Source organism: Anabas testudineus, chromosome 19, assembly GCF_900324465.2.
Source record: "Anabas testudineus chromosome 19, fAnaTes1.2, whole genome shotgun sequence".
NCBI classification, from domain to species: domain Eukaryota; kingdom Metazoa; phylum Chordata; class Actinopteri; order Anabantiformes; family Anabantidae; genus Anabas; species Anabas testudineus.
The window spans coordinates 18055827-18066771 of record NC_046628.1 but is presented as its reverse complement, the minus strand read 5'-3'; the positions used below and the strand labels follow the sequence as shown (position 1 = coordinate 18066771).

At 41.5% G+C, this 10945-nt stretch overlaps 2 protein-coding genes across 4 annotated transcripts; both read left to right on the top strand.

Annotated features, from left to right (window-relative positions):
• Positions 1–1270: 1270 nt before the first annotated feature.
• LOC113155953 (microfibril-associated glycoprotein 4-like) lies at positions 1271–3662 on the top strand. The gene is made up of 7 exons (XM_026350711.1): positions 1271–1676; positions 1804–1853; positions 2050–2202; positions 2279–2317; positions 2412–2508; positions 2632–2799; positions 3308–3662. Exons 1-7 carry the CDS (start codon positions 1583–1585, stop codon positions 3559–3561), a joined length of 855 nt encoding a protein of 284 aa, XP_026206496.1. The 5' UTR covers positions 1271–1582; the 3' UTR covers positions 3562–3662.
• A 907-nt stretch (positions 3663–4569) lies between these two features.
• LOC113155956 (microfibril-associated glycoprotein 4-like) lies at positions 4570–10932 on the top strand. Of its 3 annotated transcripts, none has more exons than XM_026350720.1 (8): positions 4571–4678; positions 4953–5055; positions 6357–6418; positions 8699–8854; positions 9417–9455; positions 9667–9763; positions 9856–10023; positions 10337–10932. In XM_026350720.1, the coding sequence occupies exons 3-8, from the start codon at positions 6413–6415 to the stop codon at positions 10588–10590; spliced, it is 720 nt and encodes a 239-aa protein (XP_026206505.1). In that variant the 5' UTR covers positions 4571–4678; positions 4953–5055; positions 6357–6412; the 3' UTR covers positions 10591–10932. The 3 variants fall into 3 exon arrangements, with proteins under 3 accessions (XP_026206507.1, XP_026206505.1, XP_026206506.1); XM_026350721.1 differs by having other exon boundaries at positions 4953–5069; XM_026350722.1 differs by lacking the exon at positions 9417–9455 and having other exon boundaries at positions 4570–4678.
• Positions 10933–10945: the final 13 nt, after the last annotated feature.

The window sequence follows — 10945 nt, the reverse complement described above, 5'->3', positions numbered from 1 at the left end:
CTCAGTGTGGAGGGTGAGATTTTACAGGCACAGTCATCAAGCTGCTTGGGAATGTGTGCCAAGATTAACATGTTGGCACAAAAAGCCAGACCTCCAGGTTTATCTGGATGCTTAAAGCACACAAACGAGGTCGGGTTTCAACTATTTCAGCCTTAAAGATTTCAGGTCTGCATCACACGGCTTGAGGTGGAGAATACGTTAAAGTAGGGAGTTCATCTTCAGGACACTTTAGTGCAGCAGCTGCAGACTGGTATCACAGCAGGATCCACTGTCACTGAGGGGGCAGTTCCAACAAAGGATGGAGGATTTCAGGGCAACTACGTCATGTTTCTCAAATGAATCTGCAGCTACTGTTGCAGGGAGCATTATCCTACTGATACCTGTGGTATGAAGGTGTGCTGGGTCTGCAACAACCTGCAGCTGTTGGAGTGCATCCAGAAAGTGCTCAGTGCTGCTCTTTTGTTATGTTACAGCCTTATTCCAAAACGAATCAAACTATTTTCAATCCCACTAATTATTTATAATGACAAAATCAACAAGAAACTAGTTTTCAGAATCATGGTAAAGACTTTTTAAGAATTTAGCCTTAAACTAAAATTTTCCCACCGTTTCCACTGATCGTCCTTTGAATATTTCTACGAGTTGTTTTCGAGTTTGGAAAGATACACCTGTCATAGAAGGAGCCACAGTAACGGTGCCTGTCAGAGCACAGACCAAGACATGAAGTTGTCTGTAGACTTCAGAGGATTGTATCGAAGCCCAGATCTTTTATACACATTCACTGTTCATGTACTGTTCTTTGGTTGTGTAAAGCTGCTTTGTGACAATGTCAATTGTAAAAAGTGCTCTACAAATAAAATTGGATTGGATAGATCTGAGGAAGGATACAAAAACATTTCTGCAGCACTGAAGGTCCCAATGAGCCTCCATCTATAAATAAATATAAACGAGCTTTTAATCCTGAGACTCTTTGGCCTGTTTTATTAAAAGTTGTTTTACAGATGGGTTTTCTACTGAACCATGTCTTCACTCTACAGAAGATTGAAAGTATTAGTGTGGGTGTGCACTCATCAGTCCTGGATTCAAACTGTCAATTTCTCAGATTTGGAAAGTGAAAGGACAAATGTTTCCAAAAGCTGTGATATCCTGGTTTGATTGGTCTGTCGGCTGTGACGTGTGCGTGTCTCTGTAGATAAAAGAAGCTGTAAGTTTCAGTCTCTTCAGTTCCAGCTGCAGGTGAGTTCACACAGGTGAGAACAGTTTTTCTTTTTTTAAACATTTAATCACTAAATCTGTTGCTGCACTTTTAACTTCAGTCACTGTTTCCTGCTGCTTCAAACGATCCCTGCTCACATTTACGATCTCCAATCTAAACCTGTTCAACCATCTGTTATCATTTAAGTGTGCTCCTTCTTACTGAGTTATCAGTGGATGACAGGATACTCTGACCTGCACAGTCAGGCTTCCTCTCAGCAACTGTCGGGTACTTGTAAATGATGATGGTGCACCTGATCCCAGGATGTACCAAAGTGCACCTCCCTTCAGGTGGGGACTCTGAGGGGCATCTCCATTCAGCTTTTTTATGCCGTCTACCGTCCCTCCCTCTCCAGGTCAAGAAGGTGCTTCAGGTCCCAGTGAAGCTCAGATCCGACGTTTGAACCACTCTTTTACTTTGGGTTGACTATTTTTACTGTGTCCACTTATTTAACATGATGAACTTCTGTAACCTGGACGGTACAGAAACGAAAACCATCTGGGATTCCTGCAGGTTTGACTAATTGCATTTATCTGTTCTCTTGTTAGCAGAGCACCCAGAGCCTCATCAGTTTATTTACCTTCCAACTCTTATAATGGTGAGTTTGCAAAGTGAAGTGTGCTCTACCTTTGGAACAGAACAGTCCAACATTGTGAACATGGGAACTTTGCCTTAGTGGGTGCTACAAACTGCTCTTTATTTAAAACCTTTATTTAAACCTAAAATGACTAAATGTCAGTCTAATTATTTTTTTCTGTTAAAAACTGTAACTGCAGTTTTCCTGTTTATTCCAGCTGATGCTCATCTTCCTCCTCCTGCTTCCACTGAGTGTTGGCTGCAAACACGTCTCCAAACCAGTGGACTGCAGTGATATCCACAAACAAGAGAAGAGCGCATTCAGTGGAGTGTACACCATCTACCCTCTTGGAGAAAGATCTGCTGTCCAGGTACGGCTGTAGCATCAGCAGCAGGATTACTGTTGTAGTAGAAAAGTCACAATCACTAAAACATGTACCTGTGTAGGTGTACTGTGACATGGACTCTTATGGAGGAGGGTGGACGGTGAGTATTTGAATCAGTCAGTAAATTTCTGTTGGACTAACATTTAGTCAAACACCAGGAAAAACCTGGTCTGTAAACAACAACCTGTCCCCAGGTGTTCCAGAGGAGGATGGACGGTACAGTGAACTTCTACAGACCCTGGGATCAGTACAAGTTTGGGTTCGGTGACCCTGCTGGAGAGTACTGGCTCGGTGAGACCTGAAACCAGACTGACTTGTTACTACATGAAGTTCACTGTGTAGAAAGCACAAATATAAAACCTTTTTGCATCTCAGACCAGGTTTCTGTTAGTCTCAGATGTTTTCTGTGTGCAGGTCTTGACAGCATCTACTACCTGACAAACCAGAGAAAGTACGAGCTGGTGGTCGACATGGAGAACTTTGATGGAAAACAAGTGTATGCTTGGTACTCGTCTTTCTACATCAGTGGAGAGTGTGATGGATACAAAATACAAGTGTCTGGATTTATGAATGGAGGGGCAGGTGAGTTCAAAGAAGTTACAGCAGTATCTAGTCTTAGATCAGCTGGAAATGTGACCATTCACGTGGAAACAGACAAAATCTAAGCAGTCAAATGTCAGCAGCTCGTTAACACAACTTCTCCAGTGGAGATGATGATCTGTGCTGAACTGATAAAATCATAAGAATTATTACAGGAACTGCTAAAAATATTGAGTGAGTTGTAAAACAATTCACCATCAAACAGTGAAATCACATGTAGTACTTAATAAAAAACCACGAGAACTCTAATGTGACAGCAGACGGTACGAAGGCACCAGGTCTGAGAGAGTGGGAGGCAAAAGGAAACTCACTCGGATACTTGTGCATGCAGCGTGAACACAGCAGGAGGCCGGCCGATTTCAGATGTTGCATAATCCACGGTCTAACTAAAGTCCCTGTGTAACAGAACAGTATCCTAGCAACATGCAGTAGCCGGTACTGTACGCAGTACTATCAGTGATAATACTGGATTCTACTCTTGTTTCTGTAGGAGACTCTCTGACTTATCACAACAGACAAAACTTTTCCACCTTTGACAAAGACCAGGACTCCTCATCCAGCAACTGTGCCAAATTAAACCTGGGGGCGTTCTGGTACAACAACTGTCACTATACCAACCCCAACGGGCTTTATCACTGGGGGGCTGATGCTACTGTCCCCAATGTTGGCGTGGACTGGGTCACCTGGACGGGCTGGAACTACTCCCTGAAAACGATCAGCATGAAGATCCAACCTGTGCATTAAATCTCAGGACGAACGGATCAGATGTTTTTTCTCATGTAGTCTGTGATCTGTCATCATCTGTAGATGTGGCTCTGAATAAACAAGTATTTTAATAACACAAATCATTGCAGTGTTTTATTTAACACATCATTTCAACATTGATTCTAGTCGTGAGTTAAAGCTGGAGTCCGGTCAGTGAAGCTGTTGTGGAGCTGGACCAGCTTAGTGATGTTCATCTTTAGAGGGGGTCATCGGGTCAGAACTTTCATGGACATCTGTTTACTGACTGAACTGCATTTGACTTTTCTCTGAACTGAACCTTGTCCACAGAAGCAGTTTTCATCTCCCTGTTCACACTTGTGCTTGTACCCAAACAGACTTACTGTAAAAACACGTGAGCAAAATGTCTGAACACACCTGAAAACCACCAAGAGGCTGCACCTGAGCACGAGAGGTTCTCCAACACATGTTGGTCGTTTTCTCAGACCAGAAAGAACCAGCTCTCATTTCTGAGCCGATCTGGCCTCCACACGGTTCTGACTTGACTCAACACACCTGTTTAGATTTTTTCCATCAGGAAGTTTTAAACAGGACCTGGTGCCAAAAAAACACATTCCTTTAGTGTTCGTCGTTGTGTCAGCAGGTTCACGTGGCATCACTGACGATCGGCTCCACAGTGGTGGCCCGGTGAGCTACCTGTGGTACCTGTGGTACCATGCAGTGGACCACTTGAATCTCACAGACATGCTGCTCACATGGGTCTTGACTACATGAGTAATTGCTTCCTGGAGCCACTGGTGTTGGCCCAGGATAGAAGAATAGTTTGTCAACATACATTCATACACTGTTTTATTAAATGTGGCCCGAGTTTAAACGAGAGCAGAGTCACATCGAGACATGCTGACTGGAATAGTCTTTGACGTTTCCAGGCTGGTGTCACACCTCATTCAGATATGAGGAAAACTCATTTCTGTTGCACTTTGATTTGCTGTTGTTCCCTTGAATCGAAAGAAACAAAGCTTCTCCACACAGACGCTGGTGTCTTTAATCCTGAAACACGTTTGTCTGGTTTCCTGTGTTTTTAACTGTTTGCTTCTTATCTGATTTTACTGTGGAAGAACACGCACATTTAAAATCAGTAAGTGTCATTTTTTAATTTTAGGAAATCATGTTTTAGCTCATTTAAACAGTTACAGAGAAAAATATTAATCCAACCACCTCTGACTTACAGATAAACATTATAATTTATACACTAAATTAAACATTTTATTCTTCCTCAACGTCTGTGTGTACATGTGATCAACTGTTAAACGATCGTCAGTCCTCTAGATCTGTTTGTCACCATCACAGATTTAGAAAGTGAAACTACAAATGTTTTTTTAAACGTTGCTGTGCCGTGTTTGTCTCTGTAGATATACGAAGTGAAGCTGTGAGAGTTTGTCAGACTGCGTGAGAAGCAGCAGTTTGTCTGTTTCCTCTGAAGTGAAGACAAAGTCTCTTCAGCTCTAGCTGCAGGTGAGTTCACACAGGTGAGAATTAAACCAGGAGACATCGCTTCGTATTTTATTTTTCTGAACTGATATTTACTCTTTTTACCACTTTTTAAACCTAACCCACTCCGTCTTGTTTTAGACTTCAAAACATTACGAATTCAGTACAGTAGAAAAATACCATGTGTGATAAAGCCACTGCTGGTACAACATACTGTGTTGGTGATCAAAATATTACAGTATAAGAGATCTACAGCTCCAAGGAGGAGGATACCTGCAGAGTAGAACAGAGAGAGGGAGACAGAGAGGAGGAAACACAACTACAGGAGAGAGAAGACACAAAGTTAATGACATGAAATGGTAGAATTTGAATGTATAGAGGAGAAAGGAGAGAGGAGAGGAGCTCAGTGTATCAGTAGAGGTCCCCCAGCAGACTAACCTATAGCAGCAGAACTAAGAGATGGTTCAGAGTCACCTGATCCATCTCTAACTATAAGATTTATAAAAAAGGAAAGTTTGAAGTCTAGTCTTAAATGTAGAGAGGGTGTCTGGAGGAGGAAAATTCTCGAGAGGTGGAGGTGTGCTCTGGAAATCAGGGGAATTAAGGTTTGTCGCAGCAAAACAGAAAACGTGTATGAATGAGAGGAAACCAAGAGGAACGGTGAGGTTACAGGAAGCAGAGGTCAAGACACTGCTTGACTTTACGGACTCGGGTCAGAGCAACAGAAAGTGTGGAAAAAAGGTGAAGAGGCGTGGAACAGTTGGAGAAAAGTGTCAAGAGTGTGATTAAAGAGGATCAGAGAGAACGAAGGGAAAGGTGTTCAAGACGGAGGAGATACCAGAGACGATGTACGGAGACTGTGGTACTAAACAAAAGACAGTAGGCAGAGCTGGAGGTAGCAGAGCTGGAGATGTTGAGCTTCTCTGTGGGAGTGATGAGGATGGACAGGATCAGGAATGAGTCCATCAGAGGCACAGACCATATCAGATGTTTTAAAGATACAGTCAGAGTCAGACTGAGGTGGTTTGGACAGCAACAGCACCGGTACCTGAACTCCCTCATCCTGGTCTCCATCCCTTTCGACATCTTGTGGTCCTCTCACCTCAAACAATCCCAGGCTAAACTCAGCTCTGTGGTTCTATGATGGTGGAACGATCTACCCACCTCTGAACACTCGGGTGCCTCAGTCTCAAATTTCAAAAACCTGCTGAAAACAGAACAATTTTTTTCTCATTGCGTTTCAAATCAGCTTAGTGAATATTTGGAGGAAGTCTTCTGTTTACTGACTGAACTACAACTGACTTTTGTTCCTTTTGTATCTTCAGTGTCCGACAGACCCACATCAGGACTTGGATCTTCTTGTTTCTTCAGATTTCTGACAATGAAGGTGAGTTAGTGAGCTGGAATCTGACTTCTTCCATTTGCACAGGACAGAGTCTCCTGCCTTTCATACCTACAGTTTGTACCCCAGAGCGTGCCATGTTCCTTCAGTCGGACCCTATGTTGAGGGCCGTCATGTCCCTACTAAAGGTGAAGGTGTAAGAATGAACCCGAAAATTGCAAATATTGTGTCTACGTACTTACTAGCTAAAAAGAAGTCGGTGTCATGTTTCTACAGTAGCCCTGAAAGAGTCTAACGAATCAAAGTGTGTGTTTGATGGATCAAAGTGTGTGTTTGATGGATCAAAGTGTGTGTTTGACCAATCAAAGTGTGTGTTTGATGAATCAAAGTGTGTGTTTGATGGATCAAAGTGTGTTTGATGAATCAAAGTGTGTGTTTGATGGATCAAAGTGTGTTTGATGAATCAAAGTGTGTTTGATGAATCAAAGTGTGTGTTTGATGAATCAAAGTGTGTGTTTGATGAATCAAAGTGTGTGTTTGATGTATCAAAGTGTGTGTTTGATGTATTAAAGTGTGTGTTTCATGAATCAAAGTGTGTGTTTGATGTATCAAAGTGTGTGTTTGACCAATCAAAATGTGTGTTTGATGAATCAAAGTGTGTGTTTGATGGATCAAAGTGTGTGTTTGACCAATCAAAGTGTGTGTTTGATGTATCAAAGTGTGTGTTTGATGAATCAAAGTGTGTGTTTGATGAATCAAAGTGTGTTTGACGAATCTAAGTGTGTTTGATGAATCAAAGTGTGTTTAATGTATCAAAGTGTGTTTGACGGATCAAAGTGTGTGTTTGATGGATCAAAGTGTGTGTTTGACCAATCAAAGTGTGTGTTTGATGAATCAAAGTGTGTGTTTGATGTATCAAAGTGTGTGTTTGACCAATCAAAATGTGTGTTTGATGAATCAAAGTGTGTGTTTGATGGATCAAAGTGTGTGTTTGACCAATCAAAGTGTGTGTTTGATGTATCAAAGTGTGTGTTTGATGAATCAAAGTGTGTGTTTGATGAATCAAAGTGTGTTTGACGAATCTAAGTGTGTTTGATGAATCAAAGTGTGTTTAATGTATCAAAGTGTGTTTGACGGATCAAAGTGTGTGTTTGATGGATCAAAGTGTGTGTTTGACCAATCAAAGTGTGTGTTTGATGAATCAAAGTGTGTTTGACGAATCTAAGTGTGTTTGATGAATCAAAGTGTGTTTAATGTATCAAAGTGTGTTTGACGGATCAAAGTGTGTGTTTGATGTATCAAAGTGTGTTTGATGAATCAAAGTGTGTGTTTGATGTATCAAAGTGTGTGTTTGATGAATCAAAGTGTGTTTGATGTATCAAAGTGTGTTTGATGTATCAAAGTGTGTTTGATGTATCAAAGTGTGTGTTTGATGTATCAAAGTGTGTTTGATGTATCAAAGTGTGTTTGATGAATCAAAGTGTGTGTTTGATGTATCAAAGTGTGTTTGATGTATCAAAGTGTGTTTGATGAATCAAAGTGTGTGTTTGATGTATCAAAGTGTGTTTGATGAATCAAAGTGTGTGTTTGATGTATCAAAGTGTGTGTTTGATGGATCAAAGTGTGTGTTTGACCAATCAAAGTGTGTGTTTGATGAATCAAAGTGTGTTTGATGTATCAAAGTGTGTGTTTGATGAATCAAAGTGTGTGTTTGATGAATCAAAGTGTGTTTGACGAATCTAAGTGTGTTTGATGTATCAAAGTGTGTTTGACGGATCAAAGTGTGTGTTTCACCAATCAAAGTGTGTGTTTGACGGATCAAAGTGTGTGTTTCACCAATCAAAGTGTGTGTTTGACGGATCAAAGTGTGTGTTTGATGGATCAAAGTGTGTGTTTCACCAATCAAAGTGTTTGTTTCACCAATCAAAGTGTGTGTTTCACCAATCAAAGTGTGTGTTTGATGAATCAAAGTGTGTTTGACGAATCTAAGTGTGTTTGATGAATCAAAGTGTGTTTAATGTATCAAAGTGTGTTTGACGGATCAAAGTGTGTGTTTGATGGATCAAAGTGTGTGTTTGACCAATCAAAGTGTGTGTTTGATGAATCAAAGTCTTTTCTAGAAAGAGAAACACATGTTGTTAAGTTTGGTGACAGTGAACTCACCGTAATGTTCACTGTGTAACGCTGAGGCCTCAGATGAACTGAATCCAGCTCGTAAAGAAAGTATTGACTTGTTTCAGTTTCCTCTTGACAAACACTGCAGACAACAATATGATGCTGTGGAGTCTTCGTTTGTTGATTGGTCATGAATCTCCTCTGTTGCAGACGGTACCAGTCCTCTTCCTCCTCCTGGTTCCACTGTTGACCAGCTGCAAAGAGCGCCTCACACCAGCTGACTGCAGTGACATCCATCAACAAAACAAGACCTCATTCAGCGGCGTGTACACCATCTATCCTCTTGGGGAAAGGTCAGCGGTCCAGGTAAACTGGAAGACAGGTTTTTGTTTAAAGGTGTTAACTGTGCTGTAAGATTTAGAGAGACTTATAATCAGCAGACAACTGTGTGAACGTCTGAATATAAAAATAAGATTTTATGTCAACATAAGGCGTCAGTGCCTTTTTAAGGAGACTGTTGTGTTTCTACAGTAGCTCAGACAGGACAAACCAAACGGGGGCTCTAGAGAGGGAAGTGTGTGTTTTTACGTGGAAGCAGCAGCAGTTTAAAGTTGGTGCTCCTGTAGCACTGCTTGAAAGACGATCACAAAGAATGAAGCATAATCAGCCTCGTGAGAAGTTTCAGATATAGTCAGTGCAATACTTTCAGCTGGATTCAACCTGCAGCACCACTAGATGACGCTACATGTTGCTCACTGTACCTTTAATAGACAAAGGTGTTGAATTAAAGATGAGAGCATGAAAACACTTCTGACAGAAGTCCCAAGGATACAACAGTAAAGGTTTTAGCATCAGCACTAGTTGTACTGGTTGGACTGTGATTTACTCTAAGCTCAAAGGTCCCGTTTCCCACTGTGTTTGTGTGTAGGTTTACTGTGACATGGATTCTTTAGGAGGAGGGTGGACAGTGAGTATTTGACCATTTATTTGAATAATATGCAACTTTTGAACATCGGCTGTGACAGTCGAGTTATTGATCATCTCTGCCCTGAAGAAAAGTTAAACCCTGTAGCTTCATGTCAACTTCCGAAAGTCGCAGCTGAGGTTTTCAATGAGAACACTACCTGATGAACTGTCACAATAAACCAAACACCAGTTAAAACCCAACCTGTCCCCAGGTGTTCCAGAGGAGGATGGACGGTACAGTGAACTTCTACAGACCCTGGGATTACTACAAGTTTGGCTTTGGTGGTGCTGCTGGAGAGTACTGGCTCGGTGAGACCTGAAACCCAACTACGTAAAATCATTGTACAGAAAGTACAAATATAAAACCTGAATCGTGTGTGTGTGTCTGTGTGTGTGTTCAGGTCTGGACAACATCTACTACCTGACAAACCAGAGAAAGTACGAGCTGCTGGTCGACATGCAGGACTTTGACGAGAAAACAGCATTTGCTCGTTACTCCTCGTTCTCCATCAGTGGAGAGTGTGATGGATACAAACTGAATGTGTATGGATTCAGTGATGGAGGAGCAGGTGAGTCAGACACATCCTGTATCTTTTGATCATTCAGCATTAAACCATGACAACTGCAACGGCAGCAGATGCTGCTGGTGGAAAATATAATTACTGCTTGAAATCATTGTGAAATGATTGTTCGTACTTCATGCTGGATGTTGTGTCTAGAGCACCAGCAGTTTTAAGATCAGATATAAAATCATATTTTACAGTAACTACTACATTGTTAGTAATAGCAGGCAGTGGTCGTACTATAGTACTCCCAGTACTGCAAATAGTGTAGGCATCATCAGTAGTAATGATATATTGATGAACACCTGTGTTTCTGTAGGAGACGCGATGACTTTTTTCAACGGGCAGAAGTTCTCCACCTTTGACAAAGACCAGGATTCTTCACCAAACAACTGTGCCAAACTCCACCTGGGGGCGTTCTGGTACAACAACTGTCATGATGCAAATCCTAACGGGGTTTATCTCTGGGGGGCTGACGGTACAATCACTAGCGTTGGAGTGGAGTGGCAGCATTGGAGGGGCGTTAACTACTCCCTGAAGAGCATCAGCATGAAGATCCGACCTGTGCAGTAAATGTCCAGGACAAACTTACATATTCTGTCCTACGTCACAGAACGAAACGGATGCACAGAGTCTGATTAGATGATAATTGATGCATTTACTTTCACTACAGTTAATAAAAGCAAATCCATTGTTGAAATAATGAATTCCATCATAGCTGAATTGAACTGTGTGTGAGCAGCTGCTGGTACATAGAATGACTGACAGGTGGGAACTCGGTGGAGGATACAGAGGAACAAGTTGGATCAGAAAGACTGCGTCCAACCCAGTAGCTTCTAAAGGTGCCATGTAGGGAGGTCATACTGTAATTAAAAAATCACAAGTTGATTAAATAAACACCTGCCAGTAATCTAATGAAGTTTAATAA

Excerpts from the sequence above, each read along its gene's own strand:
- LOC113155953 (XM_026350711.1), top strand. The coding sequence starts at position 1,583 with ATGCCGTCTACCGTCCCTCCCTCTCCAGGTCAAGAAGGTGCTTCAGGT. Across the intron at positions 2,203-2,278 it reads GAGAAAGATCTGCTGTCCAG|GTGTACTGTGACATGGACTC; the intron begins GTACGGCTGTAG and ends GTACCTGTGTAG. Across the intron at positions 2,318-2,411 it reads CTTATGGAGGAGGGTGGACG|GTGTTCCAGAGGAGGATGGA; the intron begins GTGAGTATTTGA and ends ACCTGTCCCCAG.
- LOC113155956 (XM_026350720.1), top strand. Across the intron at positions 9,456-9,666 it reads CTTTAGGAGGAGGGTGGACA|GTGTTCCAGAGGAGGATGGA; the intron begins GTGAGTATTTGA and ends ACCTGTCCCCAG. Across the intron at positions 9,764-9,855 it reads TGCTGGAGAGTACTGGCTCG|GTCTGGACAACATCTACTAC; the intron begins GTGAGACCTGAA and ends GTGTGTGTTCAG.